General features: G+C 44.9%; 1 protein-coding gene across 1 annotated transcript; it reads right to left on the bottom strand.

Moving 5' to 3' along the window:
* Positions 1-5,689: 5,689 nt before the first annotated feature.
* On the bottom strand, positions 5,690-13,545 carry PAQR3 (progestin and adipoQ receptor family member 3). Its single transcript, XM_037391883.1, has 7 exons — positions 13,204-13,545; positions 12,962-13,124; positions 11,586-11,741; positions 10,622-10,819; positions 9,061-9,151; positions 8,612-8,760; positions 5,690-8,137 (listed from the first exon to the last, which is right to left on the bottom strand). The coding sequence occupies exons 1-6, from the start codon at positions 13,386-13,388 to the stop codon at positions 8,618-8,620; spliced, it is 936 nt and encodes a 311-aa protein (XP_037247780.1). The 5' UTR covers positions 13,389-13,545; the 3' UTR covers positions 5,690-8,137; positions 8,612-8,617.
* Between the last annotated feature and the right edge of the window lie 12,921 nt (positions 13,546-26,466).

The following is a 26,466-nucleotide window of genomic DNA, read 5'->3' as shown; positions in this document are numbered from 1 at the left end:
ATGCTTCCAATGGGTGCCCCCCCACCTCCATCTCTCTGAGTTACTTAATACAAGTTTTAAGTAGTGGAGTAATTTATCTAGTTGAATTGACAGGAGCCTGGGTTGTACAGTTTGTTCAAGTTCAAGACTGCATGGCCAGCTTGCACGATGAAATTTTGAATGATGGCAAAATTTTACTGGGTTTTTATTTTAGGAGAAAAATAGAAAAAAACAAACCAAGAGCATCATTGTGTTATGACAGATGGCTCCTAGAATGAAAAGAGAAAGCAGATATGAATCATTGTCTGTCAGTGACTTTGGGCCCTGGGAACATACTGTCATTCTGCACTGTTGTGTTGCCTTTTCAGTCCTCTGATGTGGTGAGATGGAGGGAGGGAGGGGGGGTGGGCAGAGATCACGTGAAAAATGTTTTCCAGGTGTACAGGTAGGCTAATGGAACTGTCTCAGTTGCAGCAGACCTAAGAACCAAAAAATGTACTAATATCCAGGTTGATCTGCTGGAAATAATCAAGTCTTGGTTTCCTAGGTGAAAACTGCCTTTACTAATCATAAAAATACAGAAGCCAAGTCCTCAAGGGGCTGTGGCCCAGAGTTCCAGAGCACAGCTATGGCTTGGGACCTGGTAGACATCTATGGAGCTGCAGAGATGAAAGGCAGATTATTTTTTTTGTGTGCCTAAACATTCAATTTTTTTTTTTAATTATTTTTACAGTAAGTGCCATTAATGTAAAATAGCAAACTGGAAGCTTAGAGTTAAAACTAAAGATACAGAGAATATAATGGTTTGTGAGATGAAAAGCTTGATTGTAGGGGAGTAAACCAGCAGGGATGCAGTCAGTGTTTGCACACTTTGAAGACTACTCAGTACGCTGGGGAGAGAGGCTGGTTTACACGAGGAAATTATTTGGCACATACAGAGTATTTCAGATGACTTGTACAGTTGACTGTGAGGTGCAACCATCAGATTTATTTGATTACAAATTGGGATTTGTGTCTGAAAATACCTTTTCTTTTCCTCGTGGATTTTTACTGCAAAGAAAATGTGTATTCTCTCAAACCTCTTGTTTTTTAAAACAATAATAATTTTATGAAATTACTGTAACCTAATGTTCTTGATTTCTGATGAATCTATTATTATACTTAAGTGTATTTTATAAGAAAGTTTTGCTAAATGCACTGAGCTTTGAAGAGACTTCTCTGAACCCAGATTTGTTTCAGAATGGAAGCAGTAAGCAGCAGGTAGCTCGCTGCCGTACCAGTACGCTGCATTTCACACCACGAAGCCTTACAGGCAGGACTCCTGGCCTGCTGCACAGTACCTCGGAGACACTGGGTGCACAAGCTGCGGCTAAAAGCCTGGGAGTGTGCGGTGCCGGTAGGTGATGGGAAGGTGATGTGAACAGGCTTGTTGAGGACAAGATTTCATTGCCTGTTGTAGAAGTACGTGCTGTGTGTAGGTGGGGCAGCTTCTCTGCTGCCTTGCTGCTTGTGCCAAGCTGTGTACACCGTCTGCAGAGCAAGTACAACGCAGAACGGTCCAGTTGGTCTGCCTTTTTTCCATGGTGGTCCTAAAGAGGAGGTGGAAGGAGGTAGTTCCTCTGCTTGTCTCAACTTTATACCCTGCTCTACTGAATGCTGATGAGTAGATAATTAGATGTTCACATATTGAGGACGTGTTTGTGGATGTGTGTCCCCATGTCCCCCCTTTTTGCAGGAGATGAAGTGAAATATTCAAGGTTGTGCTTCCCACCGCCCAGCAAAGTCTCCTGCTGGTTACACAGTCATCCAAAGATCTGTGGGGGTGGTGGTGGGATCCCTTACAGTATTTGTTGAAAACAACAGATTAGAACCAAGTCACTTGACTCATATGGGGGCTGGTTTGATGAAACACTCCCTTGTTACATGTGAGGTTGCTTCCCTTAGTCCTGGAATTTGAAAGTAGTTCATCCATATCCGTACACCTTCATTACATGTATCTTCCTTGTTTGCATTTTTCTCACAGGGTGAAACAGCTGTGCTTGGTTAAGTGTGCCTTTTCCAGGCTTAGAAATGAAGCTCTTAGGAAGTTATGAGAAGAAGTGTTTCAACTCTGTTTGCACAGGAGTTTCCTAGGCTTTATGACTAGTGTTCTCACCTGGGGTTTTTTTGTGCCAAAGACTGTAAGAAGTGCACACCAAGTTTTGTAGCATTTTCTGATACTCAGGTTATCCATCTTTTTTGGTTGGTGTTTTGTGGTTGGTTCCCCCGCCCCCCCCCCCCCCCCCGTGTGTACTTATGAGCTGCCTTCCTACAGTTTCCTTCTGAACTGTTACTTACCTGCCTGAAGAGCTTTTGGAACAGAGCGATATGACAAATGGGGCAGGTCAGTGGAAACAAAATGAGAATAAAACAGGCAACTGACCCATGCTTTAGAATGTGGCTAGTGCTTGCTGAAGCCACGTGGCTGCTGCTTTCCTGGGTGGAAAAGCAACTTGAGGGCTTGCTTGGCCATGTGGTGCCCGAGGACAGCGTTAACAAAACACCTGAGTCTGGAGCTGAGCTCCACTGCCTGAAAGGAGAGTGGTTTTGGACACCGAGGGAAAAGGCTATGCATCTCTGCATTGGCAGACTTAGCCTAAATATTCAGGTGAATTAGGAACAGAAGAAAGCGTGTTAGGCTTTTGTCTGTTTACCCCGAGACTTCGGGCTGAGGAGCACTACAGGTTTTCCTTGTGTGGCAGATCGGCTTGTTTTTTTGGCAGATGGCCTGTAAGTGGTTGTATTAACGGTACAGGGAAGCTGGAGTGAGGTTGTACACAGAAACTGAGAGACAAGATAAAAGCGAACTGTAAACCCAAGTTACTCTCAAACTGGCATAATGATGCCCCTGGCTGCATGTGAGTTACAGCCGATGATACTTGCTTTCTAATGGCCTTAATAAACCTTTTCTAAAAATTTTTTTATTTTACTTATGAAACAGGTTTTTGTGTAAATGTACCTTTTTTTTTAAGAAGTTATCCTTTCTTGTGACTGAGAAGACACAAGTATGCCTCGCTAAGTTGACTTTGCGTGGTATATATTGTTTATACACAACTAAACCCAAGTTTGGGTTTAATGTCAGCGAAGATCCACTGTTCAGCAGAGGATATGTGGTACTGTTGGGGAATGTGGTATCCTTTTGCCTTCGTTTGGTATGTGTGCGTGCTTATGTGTGTGCTTGCCATGGAGAGTATCGTGACCTTGCCTGAAATACGGGAAAGACCTTGCTGCAACAAACACGTACTATACTGTCTGCGAAGACAATAATGGCAAGGTAAGGAGCTGACGCTTTCAACTGAAGATACCAGTTGATTTTTTTACAGCTTTTCTTTCAGCATGTTGACTGAACTGTAGGCCTTTTAGAATCAGCTGCTTGAGAGATTCTGTCAAAAGGTACTAAGAAGCCCTTAATGGTTGTGGTCATTGAAAGAAAAATAAGCTAGGCGTGTTTCTCTGCAGATTCTCAAATGGCCTTGAGATGTGCGCAGTTGCTTTGGTTGACCTGCGTAATGTGGGACCCGTGAAAACCAGCTTTGGAGGAAAGAACTCCTAATCATTCTGAGCGTCCCAGTTAGTAAAACCAAGTACTGTGAAAATAAGTCGATATATTTGCTACTGTGAGAATTAAGAGTTTATCTGGAGTTTTTTTATACTATATTGTGTATTTTTATATATGAAAAGTATATATAAAATATACACACGCTCGCACACATCACGTATCTCTTGGGAGTTGCTGTGTTTTTAGTAACAGAGCAGCCACACTTGCTTTCATGCAACTTGAAGTGAGTATGAGTGAAAGTTGCAAAAGAAAAAAAGCAGTGTGAAGGGTGGCTGCTGCGTTACTTTTCTGTAGTGCTTATTTCGAAAGGAAAATCAAGGAAATTGTGTGTATAGCTAAATTTGTGACTAAGGCACCGCCTAATATTAAAGAGCATAAAAACTACTTTAAAATTGCTGGCATTCAGCTTTTAAGTGCACTTTCCTGAACTACACTTCCATTTCTTGTTAGACTTCAAGTTTCTAAAGCTTTTTTGTGTACCACTAAAGAGAGAACTTTTAACTTTTTTGTGAAACTGATGTACGTCATAAAATACTTGCAGTTGTTAAATAAACAAACGTGGTAACAGTGACTTTGCAGATCTCCTTAAACATTGCATTATTAAGTATTCACAGTTAGGCTTTAATTTACTCACTGTAAGCAGTGCTGCTCCTGCCAATTGCTTTGTGTAGCTGTAGGCTCCTGTCACTCTTAAAAATGTTTTGAAATACTTGTACTTGCTGCCCAGTCGTCTGTCTTTTGTCCAGCTTGTTAAAAACCAGTTGATCATGCACTATTTTCAGTTCCTTAGGTTCAGTGCTACTCTTGAAAGCCTTGCTGCAGAACAGTTTCGAAAGGATGCATTCCGGTTCATAGGTGGTAACTGAAGTGTGGCCCCTTTTTCTATAGCCAAGATGTTAAGTACAGTTCCCAGCGCTACCTCCATGGACATAGTTCTGCACCTAATCCTCTAGACATATTTTTAATGTGATTAGACTCCTTCAGGCAATTGCTTACCAGACGAGGTTTTTTGAATGCTGCTGGTATTGATTTTACTCTTAAGTAAGCTTAAGAGTAAATGGTCAAGAAAAGATGGAGCAGCAGCTGGACTCAAGTTACTAAATTGTAGCTTATGTCCTGCCTGTTCTGGCCTCTGCCTATTGCCTGCTTCAATCTCATTTTGTTAAAAGCAAATCCACAAGGAAATACAGTTTAACTGGAGGCTTCAGCTTAAAATGAAAACGAACAACTGTGGCTGTTAAAATTCTTGCTTTAAACAGTTTTTCATGGATTATGAGGTCTTTCAATCTGCACGCTGTCCGTACTTTAAAGGCCTGGCAGAGAGCAAGCGGGAAAGGACTTGGGGCAATCCTGAGGGCTACTGGTAATAAATGGTCTGTGAGCGCTCACCACGTGCTGTGGGACAGGATGAGCACGGGCGCTGGTAATGGAGGGCGCAAAGGCATGCCTGCTGCAGGCTGCACGCGTAGGCAGGATACATGTACCGTCAGAGCTTTTCTGCCTGTGCCATCTGCGATGGAGGGTCGGTTTGTTTTCAGCCTCTGTGGGTACAAAAGCAGTTAAAATCTTCTGGCTGCATTTTTTTCTTTTGTTTGTGCAGCGTAACTGCTAGCACTTCATTTCTTATCACTGGTTTTTGCATGCGGCTGAACTGCTTCTATTAGGGCAACGGTTCATTTTACAACACTGAGGTGGGACAGAGAACTGTTGTTTCAGTTGAAGCAGTCAGGCTCAACCTGTCCTTCTTTGGCTTAGGCCACAGCAACAGAGAAGGCCAGAGCTCTTAAGATACAAACAGGGCCTGGCCCTGTTTTTATCTAGAGACTAAAGGCGAGAGGTTGCAAAGCTGAGTTCATGAGTAGATTCATCTGGAGGTGCTCCTCTAAAAACACGTTTAGAACACAAAGTACTGATAGTAAAATATACTACCCAGTGCTGGTGTGGTGCAGTTTCCAACACCTGCCCCTGCCCATCCGTGCTGTGTTTTGTTAAGTCAAGAGGCAGCTGCTCCCTGTACATTTAAAATGCAAGGGATGTGACAGAAGTTGCGTGGCTGGGCAATTCACATCTGCTGTTCCACTATGCGAGATGCAAGAATGGTATCTGTCCAAGTAAACATCCAATGAACTGAGATTTATTTACAGGTTCAGTATGTACATAAAAGATCACCATGCAGCTTTGATAAATTTTGTCAGGGTAATAAAAATGTACAGCTTTGCAGTCAATTTCCTTATCCAGTGAAAAATGCCAGAGTAGTTAAGAGTTTACATTAAAAAAAATACATTAGCAAACTATAACATTAGTAGGCTTTCAATACACACACATTCTCCAAGTAGTATTGTTCACATAACACTGGAAACAGGCTTTTAAAGCTGCAGGTTCCTTGTCAGGCTTCAGTAGTAGTAATTAGTGCACTTGAAACTTGCTTGGTTGTCAAGTTTAAAAAAATAAATAAAATAAAAAAAATCAGTGTCTACACTGAAAGGCTCAAAGGTCTGGGAGTTGAATCTTAAATGCAAAGTCAATTCTTTCCACCACTTGTCTCTGGAGTTGAAAAACCCCCATCCCATAACAACCTGCTGAACTTAACACTGTGAGCATTACTCTCCAGCACACCAGCAGAGAAGTTCACGTCCTGCCTTCTCCACCCCCGATGAGTGTGCAGGTGCCTGATGGTTTCTGTCGCTAGTCCATATGTCCTTGGCACAGCCCTAACGAGAAAGGCTGAGGGAGCTGGGCTCGTTCAGCCCGGGCAGCAGACAGCTTTGGGGGGACCTAAGAGCAGCCTGCCCACCCCACGGAGGGAACTGCAGGAAGCCAGCCTCTCCCCCGCTGCATCAGCTAAAATCCATCGGGTGAGAACCCTCTCTGAGGGAAGAGCCAATGGCATAGCATAGACAAGGCCAACAGTTTGTTAAGGGCTTCCCACGTGTTACACAGCTTTTACCATGGTCGCCCAAGGTTCTCCTACCCGCTGTGAGGCAGGGCGGTCTCTTCCTTGGCCTCAGGTGTAAGACAACTTGTCTGAAATCTTACAAGGCCCTTATTGGTGTGTATGAAGCTGGCTGTTGTCAGACGATCACAAAAAATGCGAGAAGATGCTGGGACACTATCGAAGGCCACGCTGCAGGTAACAAGGGGAAGTGTAGCAAGGTCAGCGAGGACAGTTCCTAATCTCAGAACAGCCTGTAGTCAAAGCAGAAATACTTGGGCTACCTTCTGCTTTCTAACGCTAGCCATACCAATGTAATCGGGTCCTTCAACAGCTCTGTTCCCAAGCTTTAGTCACTTGGGATTAAGTCGTAACTGCATCTTGAGGCAAGCAGAGGAATCTCCCAATGGCTAATGCTGACTAACACTTGATGGTGCAAAGCAGTAGCATTTGCTACTGCTGCTCAACTGAACTGTAAACACAAGTACAGCTGCTACACAGAAGTCACTTAAAAATGCTGATTCTAACCCAGAAATGCAAAGAATTCCAATCCTGTTTGAACAACTGGCACCCATTGAGGTTAATTATGCTGTGCTACAGCTATCTGATAACCTGTGCGTTTCATATCTCCCTAGCATTAAGTTTGTAGGAGATGGTTTCACAGCAGATTCTAAAACCCAAGGCAACCTTTTTACTGTGGCAAGCTTATGGCAATAAGTCATTTTCCGGAACAAAGTCTGCAAGTACATTATAATATGTCGCACGTTAAAAAGCCAAAGTTCAGTGACTTGAATCCCCGGCATGTTCATTGCTCGGGGTGTGTTAATTTCATCCTGATAAACAAATTTAACTAAAAAAAATTCCTAGTATCTCTACCCATTGCATGATAGTAACAAACGTAGTACTACTCCTGAAACATTTTTGAATACTAATTCCATATTACTGAAGGGATCTAGAGAAATTTCTTGAAGTAATGGTGCTATCCAGACTGGAGGAAGCAACTTTTAAGATCTGAAATGAAGATACAGCTCTGGTGGATGACGTGATCTTCCAGAAAAAGGAAAAGAGCTCATCCAGAAAAGTACAAGAGTCCACAAAATGCGGTTTTACATGTTACCATACCGAAGCTGAAGCGTAAGCATGTCATTCAAAGACTCTGAAGGACGCAGCACACTGTATCGCTGTGATTTAGATCCAAGACCAGGTCCCACAGTTATCACGGTTTTACAAGCACGCTGTCCGGAGTGGTTTCTTAATTATGCACTTACACAAAACCTAAAAACCTGGTATACAGGCCCATTAGCTCAGCAAGGGCACTTACTTTTGTTGTTAGTGTTTACCAATAAAAAAAAAATACTGCTGTGATCGGAACGCTGAGTTTTACAGCCCAGCTTTCCATTGCCCCACTCCAGGAAGACCCATTTGTACTTGATGGCAGAACATCAAGAATGCATCTCAGATCCTGGGCAATGCTGTTGGTTTTCTCAAAACTCGTAATAACATACTGTCCCAGTAAGCAGGTAACAGTCCAGCACTCAGAAAAGGAACTGCCTCAGTGCTTAACTCCATAGCTCAGCTTGTCAGGTAAGGTCCAGACCCGCAAAATCAGAAATTTCATCACAGCACCTCTGAAATACAGTGGGGAAACAAGTTTACTCGCTTACTATGCATGTGAAATCATCAGCTCTTACCTGATTTCCAAAAAAATGCAGATCAGTGTTTAGCAGGCTGAAAAGCTGACAAAAACCTGAGGAAAAGGCTGCTTGGGAACACATACTAATGACGGCTTGAGGCTATTAAAATTGTGAAACAGAGCTGAAAGGGATCTGGCAGACCTCTGTCCAGCCTGCTCTAAAACTCTGCTTGAGGGCATCGCAGCTTCACTGAGCTGAGCCTCATGCAACACAGCAGTGTGGATGAGCAGAGTGCTGGCATCAAGATCACTAGTTTTTTATTTACAGCAAGTATTACAGCAGTCAGTGTTTTCTTAGGGGAAGCTAATTAGGAAGGTTGACGGAAAGTGACGGCAAGTTAAACCCAGGATTATTTAACCCTATGCTTATTGTAATATCCTATTCCCACCAGTATGAAAATAGCCATACCTTCACTCACAAGTCTGTGTTATACTCAGGACAGGGCTTGCTGTGTCGATATTGCATGATGTACACGGTGGATTGATGCCACCAGTACAGCATCACCACTGCAAGGATATGCCATACTTGATGACTCGAGCCGAGGTAGTTCAGCTGTCCTGTAAGACAAGGGCAAGTGGTTAATCTGTGAAATTCAGCAGTAACTTGTGCAATGCAATCAGTCTCCTCCAAAGCTCAAGTATACACTGCATATCCTGGGAGGCAGTGAAAGTTCTTTAACGAACTCAGTCAGAGGTTGTCTGCCACCTTTTGATACAAATACACACAGCACTTGCATGAGAACACTTCACGGGGAATACAGTCAACCTGTTCTCTCACAGGAAGTTCAGGACTCACAAGGACTGACACTGCAGGAAGCTTAACTGCAGAAAAAAATCACCCAGAAGAGAATTTCATACCTGGGAAGTATCTTTCTGGAACTTTGGAAATATAGAAGAGAAAAGCTACAGCAGCGATGAAGTACATGACAACTACACGCGGAGCAAACTCCTGCAAAAGAAAAGGAAGCTCTCCTATTCTGTTAGGAGGTAAAAATAGAAAAGAAAAAAAAAGTCCCTAAAGATTAAAAAAAGAAAAAAGCAAAAAAGCATGACAAAACTGAATCTTACTTCGCTGTCTTTGTCATCTATGGACAAAATCCAACGAGGAACAACCGAATGGCAAAGTTTAGGAAAATCTGAATGGCAAGAAACTTGTTTTATCTCAACCTTTCTGCTTCAATACACAAACTACTTGGTGTTCCTGCACAGCCTGCGGCAGGCGTAAAATTTGTCAGCAAAAGGCCATCTTCCAATACCCAGATCTTATGCAGAATGACCAGGATAAGTGGGATTTCAGTGCAAAACCTCATTTACCGTTTGGGATTGCAGTTGCTAGAACCCAAGGCCACAGAAGCACTACGGACCGGATGGTAAATAATCAAGCAACCCATTCACAAGATGCTTTTTGTTTTCCTTAACATTTTTGTTACCAGAAGTGGAGCATTTTTCTGAGGTGTGGAAACACAGTGCGTACCATTCACACCATTCTGCCCTGCTAGAAGGAACTAAATGGGGGAAGACATTGGGGGACAACTACCATTTATTCGATTTGTAGAAGGCCAATGTTAAGTGCTTTGTCTAAGGACTACATATATTCATACATGTTGCACTTCCACGTTCAACGACAACTCTGGACAGGGCTAAACCATCACCCCAGGTGGCAGTCCTCCAGCAGGGCCCATCTAAGACCATTACTGCTCGCTATGAAAAACAAACATTTTCTTTAGCACAGTTAGGTCCCTGGGTAATTGCAATGATTTCTGGGGTGTTCCTATTGGGCCATACTTTACAGTCTTAGCTGTACTGTGCTGCTTGTTTTGGAGAGCATAATTCTAAGTGGTAAGACAAGAACAGCAAAATAGTTCAGTAACTTCACAGCGATGTTAAATAAGGGTTGCGTAAGAGACAGAGGGCTGAGTAGGCAAATACTGATTTTTGCTGCCAACCCAGGGAACAGAAGAGGAAGCAAATAACCATCCTGTCAGTGTCTGCTGGTTCCACTCTTTCCTTTCAAGCTGTGGAGGCGGACAGCCCAGAGCACTCGAGCAGCCTGACAGACTGCTTCCCGCTGCGCAGGCTCTTCGCTCCGACCCTCGCCCTGGGGTGAGCAAGGGCGTGGGCCACCTACACAGGCTACTCTGTCTCCCCAGCAGATACTCGGTCAGACCTGGACCCACTTTTCCTTCTCACGATGCAGTTTTAAATCAGTAAAGCAGATTTAATCTACTCAACCTGTTTACTGATTCTCAATGTATTTCTAAGTGTTTGCATTTGGATCGTGCCATCTGAAGGAATTCTGCGCTTAAAGAAATTTTAATTCCCACTGCTTCCCCCTCATTTCCTGAAGTGTAGGAGGACTGAAGGAAGATGACAAGAGAAAAGCCAAAGGGAAACTTATTTCCTTCTGGTTTTCTTTTACCTGTACAATAGATGCTCCTATGCCACCGTTGAGCCAAACCCAGTGGATGGTGGGAATGATTCCATATCCAGACACTGAGCAAAAGATGATGGAGCGCAGCCTGTGCCACTGTTGTGTGAGGTAACTGGGATGAATCTGAGCAAAAAATACTGCCAAGATCATTGCCAGCACAGTGATTAAATATACCTGACGCCAGTACTGAGAAAATAAAAAAAAAAAGAAACAAAAGCAAGTTCGTGAGCTTTCTCATCAAGTGTAAAAGTAAAATCTGGGTAGAAAGTTTACACTACTAAGCATAATGATACATCAAATCTCCCATCGCTGCTGCGAGTGCAAATGACGGGGTTTGAGTGAATGGACTTCTATTTATCAACTGACAGTGAGGGGAAGGGACTCTTATCACTCTGGTACACGGAGTACAACATCATTTTTATTCCGAGTGGTGCCTTGACCAAAAATTTTCAATATACTTCTGGCTCAGCAGACTTGTTCAACTCCCCCGATCGCTGTATCCATTGTAGGCATGGATGTAATCTGGGCCTTTAAAGGGAACTGATTTTACTTGTCCTCTACTAGATGAGAGAAGAGGAGCTTGTTTCTGCCTCATGTAAACTACCTTGTGGGAAACGGTTTGAATTACTTGTGATGGGGACACATCCCATAATCGGCCTCGTGCATGTGACAAAGGTAGGACCTGTAGAGTTTACCCTGCCTTCATATAAATGTAAGTATTTTTCTTGACACTTTTGCGATTGACAGCTTGGCAGGAAAATCTCAATTTGCCTATCACTTCAGCAAGTAAAGTTCTGCTGGTGTCAGAAGGAGTTTGTTTCAGTTTCCATCTCTGTCTCCCAGCTCATTTTCTATTTAGACACCCCCTATGAACCTCCTTCCTTCAGGGTGGAAACTACAACAACACGACCGCAGGAACTAAACGTGACGTGAACAAGTGCTTCAAACTTACATTATTGCAATAAAATGCATAAAACACGCCTGAGACATAGCAGCCCAGGATACCAATGGAAATTCCTGCATAATCTAATGCCATCCATCGCCGGCTGGTCTTCTCTGAGCGGTGACAACAGAAAAGATGATATCCTACTGAGCAAAGCATACAGACCTATACAAACATTCAAACAAGGATGCATTAATTTCTTAAAAATTAACAGGGAGTAGAGCAAGCTTAAACTCCGAAGCTTAGAGCATGCAATTAACCCTGCTGCGTGTTTTGCAGCGCAACCTCATGCAGTCAATTATGATTCCTGCCAGTAATCAACAGAAATTAACATAAGGTTCCCTGGCAGATGGAAGAAGGAACAGAAAATTTTGCAAGACATGATAACCCCCAGTTGCACAGCCAAGACAACCGGACTGTTGAGGCCTAGACCATGAGGCCAAGTGAGAGGCCAGCACGCAAGGGAGCAAGGCTGTGTCTGCACAAATACAGTGGGATGGTGGAATTCTGCTCGGCCAAACTACCACAAGCAGAAACCAAAGCCCAAATCTGCCCTGAGTGCCTAGCACCCACGTTACTTTACTGAGGGAACACACACAAAATTGAATTCCTATGCACAGGTCGCTCATTTGCTTCTAGGCTGGTGTCAAATTTTTTCCCTGATAAATATTTGTGTTTCTCTGCAACCCTCAGCAGGAGTAAGGAAAAGCACAGCAGCAGTGCCTTCCAAGCCAGCAAGGGAGTTTCCCCCACTTCTAGCTATGCAAAGGCATCCCGCACTTGTCAGGGAATACAAACAGCACACTTTGGCTCTTCACACTTTTTTAGGCACAGTGTACTTCAGCAGCTAAACGACGACACACTTGGAGCCTGCTGTCGAGAACAGATATCATCTGACACAGAAGTTCTTGTTTAAAGCAGGTAAAAAGTTAAGATACAGGCCCTACTGCCCTTGCAGCCCAGCACCAGGCCATGGCTGATTTTCACGTTCGGGTTGGTGACCCTTTCCAGCAGCAATTGATGCTGTCTGGGAGCAACATCAGACCCTGCTGAACCCTGAAGCCCAGCTGAAGCTGTTAAATATGGCATTGGACTGTGTAGCTGTTTTTCACAGACTCTCTCCTGTGCCAGTTATGTTCAGTCCTCCTCTGTTGACTCCACATATTAAACAGGTCAAAATCAAGCCAACCACTGAGCTTGACGGTTACCTTTAAAAGCAAAGCAAGTTAAAACATGCTTCCTCAGGTCTGACCTTAGTCCACCTCGCTCTGCAATCCTACGCACACAACGCGTGAGCAGGATTTAACGCTCTCTTTCTCAAAGGTGGCAAAAGCTCCCTGGGCCGCTCTCAGACCCCTGCACCTCGGCAGGCCCCCAGCCCCTACCTGGAAGCAGAAGAGGCAGACGGAGCAAATGACGAAGTCCTCTCGGGAGGCGCCGGCGGCCGGCAGGACAGCCGTCAGGTCGTAGATGCCCAGGGTGAAGAAGAGGATGAAGCCGAGCAGGTGGCTCCAGATGTTGACGGTCTCGTTGGAGAGGATGAAGAGGCTGCGAGGAGACACAACGGGGCGGGGGTGAACCGGGGCTCGGCCCGCCGGGCCCGGGGCGGCGCAGCGGCTGCCCTCACCTCTTGAGGCAGAGGCGGGAGGGCAGGTAGGCCCGGTAGCCGTCGGTGATGTAAGGGTTGTCCTTCAAGAAGACGGGGATCTGCTCGTAGGTGTAGAGGCGGATGCCACGGGGCACCAGCACGGGCCAGTACTGGTAGCTCCCCAGCTCGATGTAGTGCGCGCTCCGCAGCAGCTTCTGGTGCATCCTGCCCGCCGCGCCGCCTCAGCGCCCCGCCGCCGCATCGGATCGGACCGCCCCGCCGCCCCCCGCTCCTCACGGGTCGCCGGCGGGGCCCTACCGCCCGGCCCTGCCCGCCCCACCGCCTCCCAGGGCCCGGCCAGCGCTGCTGGAGGGGCCCGGCCGCTGCCGCGTCGCCAGGTGATGGCGTCACCGCGCCGCGCCTGCGCGGGGCGGGCACTGGGCGGCCGCGCGGGGGCGCGCTGCCCCGCCGCCCCGTCCGCTCCGTGTCACCTCCGCGTCCCCTCCGTCGCCGGGGCCGCGGGCCGCCCCGTCCTCTCCGCGTCCTCGCCGCGGCCGGGGCCGCAGCCCGGCCGTGTCCCCTCGCCGGCTTTTCCCCCGCGCCGGCGCCCTCCCCGCGGCAGGGATGCAGGCGGAGGGGCGGGCGGCTGCGGGCCGGAGCGGGGCAGGTACCGGCGGGCGTTTCCCGAAGCCCGCCGCAGGAACCGGCCCCAGCAAGCGGCGGTCTGGCCCGGAGGCGGAAGGCCGCGCGTGCGGGGCGTCGCCGTGGGTGCCGGGGCCGGGTGCAGGCGGCCTGGCGGTCACGGCGTGGCGATCGCAATTACCGGGTGTGCGCTCGTAACGGGCCTGCGGGGAGCCGCTGCCGGTGACCGCCCCCTGTCCCAACAGCCGGTGTTCCCCCAGGGGAGGCGCGGCACCTCCGAGCAGCTTTGGGAGGAAGGCGTGTGGGGAATCCGCCGTGCCTCCCGCGCACACCTCAGCGTTCAAACGCTTCAAAGCGGGAGACCAGGGCCAGACGTGCCGAGGTAGAGATTGCCGAGGACTGTGGGTGCTTGTGGGAGTTGTGCTTGCACCTTGCAGCAGCAATCTCAGGTTGATGCAGATGACGAGTATTAGCGTTTTCGGGTTTTTTTGGTGTATTCTATGAAGTACCAACGTAAATCTTGGTAGCGAAGAAGACTTTTCCAATGGATTTGCTTTATGTAGATGGGAAAAGTTGTGGGTTGTTTTCCACTTGCTTTTAATTTTTTTCCTTTTGTTTCCTAATTAAAAAAAAAAAGGGGGGGGGGGAAGAAGTAATTCACTAGGTATTATCTGGCTCTTGTTTTCAAAGTTGGAAACGTGTGCTGAATGTTAATCCTCGTTCACCTGCCCCTCCCCTCCAGTAACGCGCCATGCAGAATTCTTTGAAGGTCTTTTGTCTCGTTAAACAAAATGAGGAAGCCTTTCTCCGAGATGGTGTGACAAGTATGAACGATTTTCCCATGACAGAGAGATTTGTGTTGTGAAGTAAAAGATTCAGGGTGATGGGCATTTAAAATCAAGAATGACAGTAAAGACCAGGTGTTCGATGTAACCAGCTGTGCTACATCACCCCAAAATTTCCACAGTACACCATTTGGTTACCCAAATTACGTTGGTTTTGGTCAACAGGAGCTCTCAAATATTTCTACTAATCAATCATTCACTGAAATTTCTTACGGCAGTGTTCTGAAACCAGTATTCCCCCTGTCTCTGCAGACCTGCTGACAGTTCCTCATGCCTTCTCCCTCTTTCTCAGCTGTTCTTTGTGCTGGGTACGTTTTTCTCCTGCATGTACCAGAGGGCTTTGAAGAGTTACCCAGAGAAATCTTATTGACGACAGTAATTCAGCAGGCTTAGCTTTAGGAAACTTTGTGTTCTTAGCTTATGGGGATGTGTCTGAGGCATGTCTCTGAATGGTTCATTCCTATTTTACTTTCTTCCTTTCCATATGGCTTCTCTTTCTGTTTTTTCCCTTTACCCAAGCTTGCTATTAGTGAAATCAATAAGAAAAGTTTAGGAAAGATACACAGAGAAAATGCATGCCCAAAGAAGATGTGAAGGCATAGTTCTTCTGACGGGAGAGGAGAGAGCTGGATCGTACTGCTGGGTGTATTTAGTATGGAGCACAGGATATGCCTTCTGCGGTCGGCAGAGTTGCGTTAGGGACAGAGGAAAGCATGGGTGTAGAAAACAGCTTGTGGAGTGGTGCAGTGCTGAGAAGAGCTAAACTGGCTGATACATAGGAGGTGGCTTGGAGAGTCTCACAAGGGTCACAGGAGGACTGAGAATTCAGGTACCAGTTTCCCAGACACAAGATCTTAAGAGGCCACAAAGGTGTTTCCTGGTAGCTTGCTCAAAAGCGAAATAATTCATAGGCTGTTGATGTTTCTGTTCCGTGGTGGAGTAACAGTTCAGTTTCCAGCTGACCTGTATCAGCTGTGCTAAAAATAGGAAACAGTCCTGTTTTGGTCAACCTAGTGCAGTTGGAAGCTGAAGTCTCTGAACCAGACTACTGGGACCAAGCTAACAAGAATGATATCTACAGAGTGGCAATCTTTTTTTCCTAACAAATCGCTTTTCTCTTGGCAATGCTCGCTTGGGGAATGAGGGAGATAATATACATTTATGGAGACACATGCCTTTAAAGGAATAAGACTGTAGCTGCCACGTTGATTCAAGTGAGGGAACTCAGACTGTCCGAGGAGCCTCTCACTGCCAGCAGTGAAAGTGAGCTGGGGAAGTCACGTTCCTGCCAGCTCCCGCTGATAAACGAAGGGATTTATTGTTCGCTGGAGTATTGACTCGCTTTTGTCAAGCCAAATACCACTTGGAAAGTTGCTACCAAGTTAAAACCTCAATTAGTCTTAATTGTCCATTGAATCATTAGCTCACTGAGAATATTATACCTGGAAAAAACACTTTGTTTCTAAGCCCTGTGCAATTTAAGTGAAATCCCGAGTGCTTCAAAGAGTTCAGTCAGAAGGAATTGGAGCTGACAGCACTTATTTTTTTCTTTTTTTTTTTACTAAAAGAAGCTTTAATTGGCTGTTAAGTTAAAGCTTTGAAGCTTTGGTAGGAGAAGTGATATAGGTTAAATTAATAGGGAAAATTGAGGAACAATTAGGGCAGCTTTAAATTAATTACTTACGCTATTTATTTTGAGCTTATTGAACAATTGTGTTGTATGTGTAAGTGATTGAAATTAGCCATCTGTGTGAGATAGCTCTGACCTAAATTGACCTTGCTTGGGTAAGTAAGTAGCTTGCCCTAATTCCTACACTGTATCCCTCGTTTTACTGGCAGATAAGCTTAGTTGGGAGTAAAAATGAATGTGCCCGAGACGTTCCATGCTTTTCTATTGAATCGAAAATCACCTCAGCGGCCAGGGTGGGGGAAGGCTTGGAAGAGCTGGCTGAAGAGGTCAGGAAGGAGCTGGTGTTCCCCGTTAACCCTGGCTGCGCCCCGCTGAGCTCCCTGCTCTGCCTGCAGCCCCTGCCGCTGCTGCTCAGCCTCCCCTGCGAGGAAAACCGGGGAGGGAGCGGCAAGTTTACTTCAACTAACTGGTACCGGCTCTGTAATACCCACAGGATCTCGCTATGCCCTGCTCCATTCTACTATGGTTTTTTTCAGGCAGCAACAGGGGTAAATTACTCAGAAGAAGAATTATCCAAACAAAGCATTTCAGATGCTCATGACAGAATGGGAGCAAATAACCCCAAAAGGTTCAGCTTTGAAACTGAAAGGGTGAAAATGTTCTCGGTGATGATTTTTGAAGCACTGAAATATTTCCCCGCCCTGACTTTCCCTATTTCTAGCAGCCCGTGCTAGAACTGCGGGCGCTGCAGGAAGGTGGCCTGTTCCGGCCGGGGGTGGTAGGAGGACCGGGCTGTTCGCAGGTGGGCGGGGGGCTCCCCTCGGGCAGGGGGGCTCCCCACGGCGGGCTCCCCTCGGGCAGGCGGGTCCCCTCAGGCAGGGGCCTCCCCTCGGGCGGGCCGCTCCCGCGCCCACACGCCGCTCTCCCTCCAGGTGTCAGCCTGGCGCCATCTCCTCAGCGCCTCCCTCGTTAGCCGGGAGGGCCGCGGGTTCTCATCCCGGCACTGCCGCTCCTCGCCGACCCGTGGCAGTGCACGGCGGGTCGGTGCTGCTGTTCCTCAGGTAGCTCCGGCTCGGTGTTTGATCCTCTTCTTTGGAAGTGCTCCGCTTTTGTTTGTGGGGATCTGGCCTTTCATAACTCTGTTGCGAGCAAAGAACTGAGAGGTGCCCTGGGACTCCTCTTCCCGCTGTGGGAATCTGCTGCCGTGGGAGAGTCTGGCTTGCTCCGAGTTTTCCCAAAAAGACAGTTTAGTGCCCAAGAATGAAATCTGTCACCAGTCTGACCTTAGTTGAGAAAATATATATGGGAATGTTGGTCGAAGGAATCGCATGTCTTCCTTTGCGTTGTGCTTACAGCTGTTTCTGGTGTAGAGGTCTGTTTTTCTTTGCCTCTGATTAAAACCAACTGTTTTCCCTGGGGATGGGAAGAAGGAGGTATATTTCAAGATACTGTATTCAGGAGTGCGTTTCAATGCAAAGCCTGTGAATAAAATACAGGCACTAGTTTATGACCATAGAGACTGTGCATTTATTTATGTGCATAAAGCACTTTTGGTTCTGTATCAATGTGTGAAGAAAGCTTGCAAAGGGCTGTGTATAGAATACTTGTTTACTGACAGTTACATCAGCAGACAGAGATATTTAAAGCTCCTTGTCATGTAAAACAGATAGATCCTGTCTCATCCTTTCTCGGAACTACCCAAAGCATCTGTAAAATTAACTGCTGGATGCTGATGTGTGGTAGAGTTGCATATAAGAAAATAAGGTTCATAGCTTTGCGGAAGTCAAAGAGTCTTTGAAAGAGTGTGTGTGTAAGACTAGAAATCCCGGGACACCCCCAATCCACAAACTCCGTGAGAGACCATTAGGAACACAAGTACCTTGTCTTTGATAATTAGAGTGACCTTAATACTAAGAAAGCTTGATTTCAAGGCCTTCTTCCCTGAAGATACATCCTTTTTCCCCGTACTGTCCCCGCTAGGATTGTTGTGGTGAAGTTCTCCATGGTTTCCTGTAGCGCGCTTCTTGGTATAGAGCCTGAGCAGCTTGCAGGAGTGCCCAGAACAGAACGCCTGACATCTGCCATGGGGGGTTCAGGCTCTCTTTCCTCTCCCCGTGGAGAGATGCATGTGCAATGCGTGCAGTGAAGTGACTTCTTTTGGTAAAGCTCTTCTTTTTTTTTTTTCTTTTTTTCTTTTTGTTTTGGCATTTTTGTTTTCTGAATCAATCCCTTTGGCTTTCAGCTCCGGCTTCTGAATTTCAGCATCTGTCAGTGGTGCGATAAATTCTCTTTGGTGATAAGAGAACAGCTGCCAATAGCAGGAGCAAGGATGGCATTTGGGCTTTTTCCTGCCGTGCAAGAACTTACAGTCAGCAAAAATGCACTGTGCACACAATGGAAGAAGGCATCTCTTCTGCCCAGCCTACTATTTTTTTTTCCAGTTTTGCAGCATCTTTTCCCTCCGTGTTAAGTAGGCGCACATGAGCCATTGTGCAGCATAATAGAATCTGGAATCTAAAGAACCGGAATTAATTGACAAATGGCTTTTTTCTGGATAGGTTCTGAAGGTGAAAGTGGTGAGGGGACAATAAAGGAATTTTTTCAAGAAATTAGGGGTGTTTCTGGGAAAGAAAGAAGCTGTTTGGAAAGCTGCTTAATAATGTGGGATGGTGCTTCTCGGCACAACCACCTGCCTCCAGTGAAACTGGTAAGGGAAAAAAAAGGGACTCCTTTCTGTGGAGTCCTGAATTTTAGGAGTGTAGGGTTTGGGTTGGGTTGGGTTTTCATTTTTTTTTTTTTCCCTGTCCCGTGTCTCGTCCATCCCATCCCATCCCATCCCCCACCCTGTCCCCCACCCCCCACTCCCCCCGTATTTAAAGGTCTCTCTAACTCCAGCTTGCCTATAAAATTTTATCACAGCTGGAATTCATGCCATGACAGAAGGCATTTTGAGACAAACTGTCTTGACCGCAGAGGTTTTGTTTCTCTAGTTGTGGTGAGTTTAGTTGATTTATTTATAATGAGGGTGAAACTCCAGGAATCGTGGACAGCTTTGGTCGATATGGTAATTTCACTCTTGGCCAACCATGTGGGTTTCTGACTTTGCTAAAGTAAGAACCAGACCATTCCTGTGAAAGTCTGAGTCTCCCCTTGCCTGGTGAAAGTCTGACAGCACACCTCCCAAAAGAGGATCGTGTTTCTAAGATGCTGTTAAAAGCCAAAATTGCCTTTCTGTAAAGCAGTCCTACAGTTGTGCTGAACACAATTGTAATTTCTTGAACAGCTTTTCACTAGAGCGTGAGAGAGAGGAGATGCTGGATTTTCAGTGATGTTTAAGCATGTTTTGAGCTACGTAGACACAGAACGATTTCTCTGAGTCAAGGAAAGTAGGTGCCCTTTCCAGCACTTTTGTTGGAAATCCATACTGTTGCTGACTGATCTCTGTAGGTATTTGAATACTGTTGTAAATATGACAGGAGACAGACATTCTCATTTGGTTCTGATGAGGATTTCTATGCCTAAATCAATCTGACCTCTTTCAAAATGCCTTCCAAACTTTTAATATGCTCTTAAATTTGATCTGTAAAGTGCCGCTTTAATCCCAAACAAGGCCTGGGTACCTGGCATTTGGCATCATCTCACCACCCTCACTTGTGTCCTGATTTTTCTTCATCTGCTGATATGAGCATATGCAAATCATAATTTTTTTCCTGACTGTGTTGCTAAATGCCAAAATCTCTGCTAAGTAGCAGTGGTGTAGTTTGAGAATTGGAGATGTCAAAATAAAGGTTTGTCTGGCCTCCAAAAACGCTTTGGGATGGAAAGATCTGGGAAATGGGGGAGAAACAATTGTCTTGTGTTGCTGACTGCACCGTGACTATTGTGGCCTATCTGCCAGGACTGGGTTTTCCCCCCTGCTAGTTAGTCTTACAAGATTTTAGGTAGGTTTTCCTCCATTACCTTGATTACTAAAATTGGAATCCCATGATCTTCCAAAGATTCACAATTCATCTCCCCTCTCTCATTCTCGTTGCCTGTCTTTAAGTTATCGAGACCTTTAAGGGCAAAGAGGTATGGAGGAGGCAATGTGTTAGGAAGTGCTGGGAAGTCAGTGAAAAAGGAAGTAAGTTTAGCTACAAAATCCTGAAATTATTTCTAATATATTGTTTTGTAACGTCTGGTTTTGCTGCTTTTTATGCTAGTAGATGCCCTGGTCCCATCTTGGTGTGAGGCTAGGAGCCCTAGAATTCTTCTTTTCAGCAGTTACTTGGAGTAAAAATCCTCTGTGGAGGAGAGAGGCAAAGGGGGTCAGTAGCCTGCTTTCCTGCCTAATTTTCCACTTTTTCATCAAATTATTTGACCATTTCATCAATTGATTCCATATATTTAAGCTAATGTGTTTATTTTTAATTTTTCTTTTTTTAGTTATCGAACGTTAAACAAGTTTCATAGAAGATAGTTTCACAATCTTTGAAGCATTTGTTAGAATTTTTCTTTGTTATTCTCCAGTTGCATCTCCCTTGCCATTTCCTTTGGTTCACAAACCATGCTTTGTACCGTATCTGGTCACCCATACAAGACTCATCAGCATATCCCAAAGGTGGCTGCAGAGCACTTGAACTTGATGAACCTTGAGAATTCTGTTATGCTTCTGCTCCTTTTTCTGTAACCTTGGAACAAAGATAATACAGTCTTTCCTTGTGATGCTGTATATGGGTAAAATGAGGCAGTGATTTAACTCCCTCTTTGTGCTGTACACGTTAAGCCATGAAGAATTAAGAGTTCAGTTACTCTAGGCCAAAGCCCATCCTCATTCTGTTTCATGTTTTCCTACAGTCTGCAAAACTGATGGATGCCTTCTGATGGTATTTCTGCCTTCTGAGCAACTGATGGATTGAAAGCCTTTTAGTCTGGAGCAGACATATCACTAGACCTACTATTTTGTCAGCTTCTCCTGTGTCACTAGGAAGTGTTTTTACAAACATCTGAAGTGTGCCTCTTCCCCTTCTAACATCTTCTGATTCTTGTAGGTGTGCTGAATGATATGAGTGAGTTATGAAAGCTTACAACTAACCTGCTGATCTGTGTGCTGCTGGGGAAAGATTTTGAGTGGCAATTGGAGTGCAGCACGAATATTGTGGAGTGATAGGAAGCGAGCAGAGCTCAACAGCCCTCTTGCTTGTCCTACGGCCACGCATCATGGAGAACAATTGGGCTTGCCTATTATGGGTAATTTTGGCAAGCTAGGTTTTTTTTCGGCAGCCTTGCAAGGAGTTGAGCAGCCACAGATGCTTTCTCCTGACTGGAGAGCTGGAAGTTTGAAGGGCAGCTGAATTTGCTAATGTTTGTGCTTTGATACGGAGTGTGAGAAATGTTGATGAGGCATGAGGCAGAACAGCTTGCTCTATTGCTGCTGTATTGACTCTGCAGTGCTGACAGCAGTTAAAAAAATGGCTTTTGTACATAAGCTTATTTAATATATAGAACTTGGAAGACAGCTAGGAACAGCTATGGGCAATGGCCACAGTCTATCTCTGTCTCTCTCTTTTTAATAGAGTCACTTCCCTGCCCAGAACTGCACTTTAATTTTCAATCACTTTAGTATCATTAGGAAAGGCTGATATTTTGGGAACATTTGTACAGTATAAATATGAATAACAGTATCCATGCTTTGTCATACAAGGGGATGCACAATGAGGTCAGGGTTGTTTTCCTGGTTGTTGGCAATGGTAGCATTTTTGTTTCAAGTTTAAAACATGGTGTTCTTTTTGCCAAAGAGTTCATCTAAAATGAAGGTCTCAGCTGGGGTCTTTTAAAACCAAGACCTGCTGGACAAACTGTGCTTTCTTGGGTCCCCAGGACATAGCTGTGTTGAACTTCTCAGAGGAAACCTCTGCTGCGATAGGAAAGCCATTGTAACAGCTGTTGAGTGAGTTCTGTCTCTTCTCTGCTTGGCCCTCTCTTCTGCATATTGAGTGTGAAGAGCACATAACTCTACCAAGTGTGAGAAGTCTGGCTAAGACAGGGCAAAGACTAAACAGATCATGGTTGCCACCTCTGATCTGGGGACCCACCATCCTGTTTGCGTCCAGGTAGTCCAGTCTGCACTCATTCTTACACCCCCGAGCTGCCCTTTGGTATCCAGAAGCCATGTCAGCGGTTCAAGGGAGCGAGACCTCTTAGCTCCTGCCTGGCGTCATTGGCCATGCTGCTGCAGTAGGGAAAAGCCCAGCTGAAACGTTGCCTGCACGCAGCTGTGCATGGCTGTGGTGTTTCTTGGCTCATGGGGAGACTTGTCGCTTCCAGCCAGAGTGAGAGGGAGTTCCAGGACGAGCAGCAAATAACGTGGGAGAACAGATAACTGACTGCATGGCCGTCTCTCTGTATTCAAGTTGTCTCGACTTCGTGCCAGAGTTTTTCAGATAATCTTCTCAAATAACGATTGCAGATATGCAAGCTGTTTCTAAGGTGGGATCACATGGTGAACTCAGTCACTCGTGTTGGTAACCCTGCTGACTTCAGTGGGAGTACTTGTCTGAGAGAGAGAGTTTCACCCATGAAAACTGGAATTCTTCCTGTGGAGTGCCAAAGGCTGTCCTCACACAATGCAGATGGCTGAACATTAGAAGAGACAGTGATCTCTTTTTTTTCTTTTTTTTTTTTTTTTTTTTTTTTTTTTTTTGTTTAGCCTCATAGTATTCATCCTTGTGTTCTGCAAGTTAAGGCATGCATCAGCTCATGGAAGTGGGTGCCAAATACCTGCGGAACCACTGAGAGAATATTTATCAGTTTTTCTCTCTCCTCCACGTTTGTCTTTTTTTAAAAACCCACAAAAAACTACCAGAAAGGCCTGCAGCCTCATTATTATTTCAATGTAACTTCTGACATAATGAGATCAAGCAATTATCTCCTTTCTGAATGCCAGTCTCTGACTGTCAGCATGAAGAGACCAACTGTGGCTGTATGTGAGATCAGGTTTCTGGGTATGCTATGTGAGGGGCGCTGGTGCAATGCTTTTTTTTTTGAGGCTGCTGCAATGCTTTATTTCCCCCCTTCTTTTTTTTCTTTTGTTTCTCTTTTTTCTTTTTTTCCTTTGCCTCTTTCTTGCCTCTTTCTTGCCTCTTTCTTGCCTCTTTCTTGCCTCTTTCTTGCCTCTTTCTTGCCTCTTTCTTGCCTCTTTCTTGCCTCTTTCTTGCCTCTTTCTTGCCTCTTTCTTGCCTCTTTCTTGCCTCTTTCTTGCCTCTTTCTTGCCTCTTTCTTGCCTCTTTCTTGCCTCTTTCTTGCCTCTTTCTTGCCTCTTTCTTGCCTCTTTCTTGCCTCTTTCTTGCCTCTTTCTTGCCTCTTTCTTGCCTCTTTCTTGCCTCTTTCTTGCCTCTTTCTTGCCTCTTTCTTGCCTCTTTCTTGCCTCTTTCTTGCCTCTTTCTTGCCTCTTTCTTGCCTTTTTTCATGGACTAGTAGATTATTAGGATGTGGACTTGTCAAACAGGCTTGCCAGGTTTTTATCAGTCATCCCAAGTGGACTGCCTAAAAAAGGGCTGGCACTGCATCGCATGGAATGACTGATGATGTGTCATATATTTTTAATGGGCAAAATGTTTTAATAAACATTCTCCCTCCTAAAACACTGGATTTTAAAATAGATTTTAGCCTTGAGCCATGTAGCTATCCAGCTGTGAATTTTATAAGGCCACAATCTCCACATCATTAGATGTTATGACTGATACGCCAGTGATGGCAATAGTAAGTATTTCCACACATTAAAAAAGTTTCCGATAACAGTTAAAGGAAGTATGGCTCTACTTGGAAGATTTTCTCAGCCCAAAATTAAAGCAATTTCCAAAAATTATGAAGACAGGCATGTACTGTCTTCTAGTGAACTGCAAGTATCTGCTTATTCAAGCCATGCTGATTTTTGCTCCTGACAGGTTTAATCACATTGCCTGGCACTTTTGAAAATCAAAATTATTTTTTTGTGTGATTTCTACATCTTCAGCCAATTGAAATTCAGCTGAAATTGCAGTTAGGCAGATTAGACCCCAGCTTGATCTACCACAGTTGTATTGGTTCGTAGGAAAAGCCTGCTTGGGCTTTGTTTCTGGGTTACAACAGTTACCTTGTTTTATTTAGAAGCACATAGGACCAAATTTCAAGTTGAAAGTTTATCCAGTGACCCCCTCTTTGGGCAGCCCAAGTCCCTCCTCTACAATGACTTCTGCACAGTGGTCAGTAAATCATGGAGCCTTTTTGAGATCTGTACTCCTCAGCCTAAACCTGCTGCCAAGTTTAATGCTGTCCCTCTTAAAAATGACATGCCTTTTATCATGTCTAAATGTCACTAAACTGCAGAAAGTGAAATCAGTGTCTTTATGTCTGAAAGAGAATTGGTAGAAGTGAGGTTCTGCTTTATTATGTACTTTTCTGCATCCTCTATGAACTGTAGTGGTCCTTTATACATGGGCTAGAAGAGTTTAAAAAGTTAAAAAGAAATGTTGCTGAGCTTTTTGCTATTTGTGATGGGGTAGAACAGATGTGTTTTCTGTGTTTATTTTTAATTAAGTTCACTGCTGGGGCATTTATTTACTTCACAGAAAATCACCTTTTTTTTAAAACAGAAGGCGTTCTGTTACAATTCCAATAGACATTCTGAACTTCTGCACAAAGTGATTCTTTTAATAGTTTATAATTAATTCCAAGTTGTAGAAGGTGGCAACAGGCTTTCTGTCCTGTTCCTACAGAAGAGAATGAGAAGCATGAGTGTTGCTTGAAAAATCTGACGAATTAATTTCAGAGCAGTGTTAATCTTTTACAGCATGCATAGTTTCATTCAACATCAGTGCTGTCAGCTAACTAATGAACTGGATATATAGCTATATTGAAAAGTATAATTGTTTAGTTGCATAATGTCAGTTTTTTCTTCTGGTGTCAGCAAAAGATACTTGCATTTCTAGCAATGCAGGAAGAAACTTTTCATTACTGGTCACACGCTGATTTGTTTTACCAGCAATTAGGTATTCCAGATAGTTAGATTTTTCTTTTCCAGTTTGGTATATCTCTAGTTTTGATGGCTAGACTGAATATAGAGGTCTTATTTTCACAAGTATCAGTTCCTACAGAACAAGGAAGCCACTGTGAAGACTCATAGTGCTCCATCTTCCCCTCTATGCATGGAGCAACTTCTGATGACACGTCACTTTCTGTTTGAGCGGTTCTAATACACAAGTACCAAATAACAGCTTTGGGGAATGGGGTCCTAGAGGGAACACTGTAACCAGTTTCTGTTACAGCTGTTACTTGATATGATCATGCTTATGTAAAGAAACTAACCTCCTCTAAGTCAACATCTCAAAAAAATTCTGAAAGAAGCTAAACCGGAAGAGCCTTGAAGAGAAGTCTGAAAATTTATTGTGCAGATTCACATCCTGCTTGCATTTAGATGGATAGTGGCCTCCCTTCCAGAGGCAAATGAGTTGCTGTTACTCCATGGTTTTGGCATTTTCTATTGTAGTGATGACCAGACAAAAGAGAAACCAGAGATCTGGAGTGCTAGCTGCTGTAAGGGTAAATGGCAACCAGCAGCCTCTGTTCCACTGGGCTTTCCATCCAAAAGACCCATCACAACCAGAGCATTAAAAGAACCCCACTAAAGCACGCAAGAGGCAAAGTCACGGAATCGGGTACCCACACAGGAGAAGACTGTTCGGTTCAGCTAATGGTCTTGTGCTGCCTTTAACAAAGGAGTCAAAATAGCTTTGCCCTACACTGTGGTACAGGGGGAGACTTTGGAAAAGCATGTCCAGTTTTGCCTGTTGGTTTCCAATTTTTTTCCCATGTAGTGCCTGTTTCTTCTATTTCAGAGCTAGTGACGGTGAATCTACAGACCTAAAGTGCTGCAGTCTTTGAAGGTGTCCCAGGGATTTGTGCAGCCTTATGCCTTACATCATGAGAAGGCTTAGCTCTCTGTGGGACTGGATTTGGCACTAACCAGTATAAACCCTTCCTGCAGGTTATCTGTTATGATGGGACCTTATTTCTTGCCACTAGGCAGGCTTCAGTGAGTCCCGTATCATTGCTCTCCCTGTTCCTCATGTGACGTCTGTAAGGAGCAGTTAGTTAAAAGGCAAATAAATCTGTTTCCTTTTAGATGAAAAAACGAGTCAGGTAAGTTGCTGCTTGTTTTTGCTTTGA

Source organism: Falco rusticolus, chromosome 1, assembly GCF_015220075.1.
Source record: "Falco rusticolus isolate bFalRus1 chromosome 1, bFalRus1.pri, whole genome shotgun sequence".
In the NCBI taxonomy this organism is placed as follows: Eukaryota; Metazoa; Chordata; class Aves; order Falconiformes; family Falconidae; genus Falco; species Falco rusticolus.
Note: the sequence above shows the minus strand (reverse complement) of the source record. Positions and strands in the feature narration are given on the sequence as shown.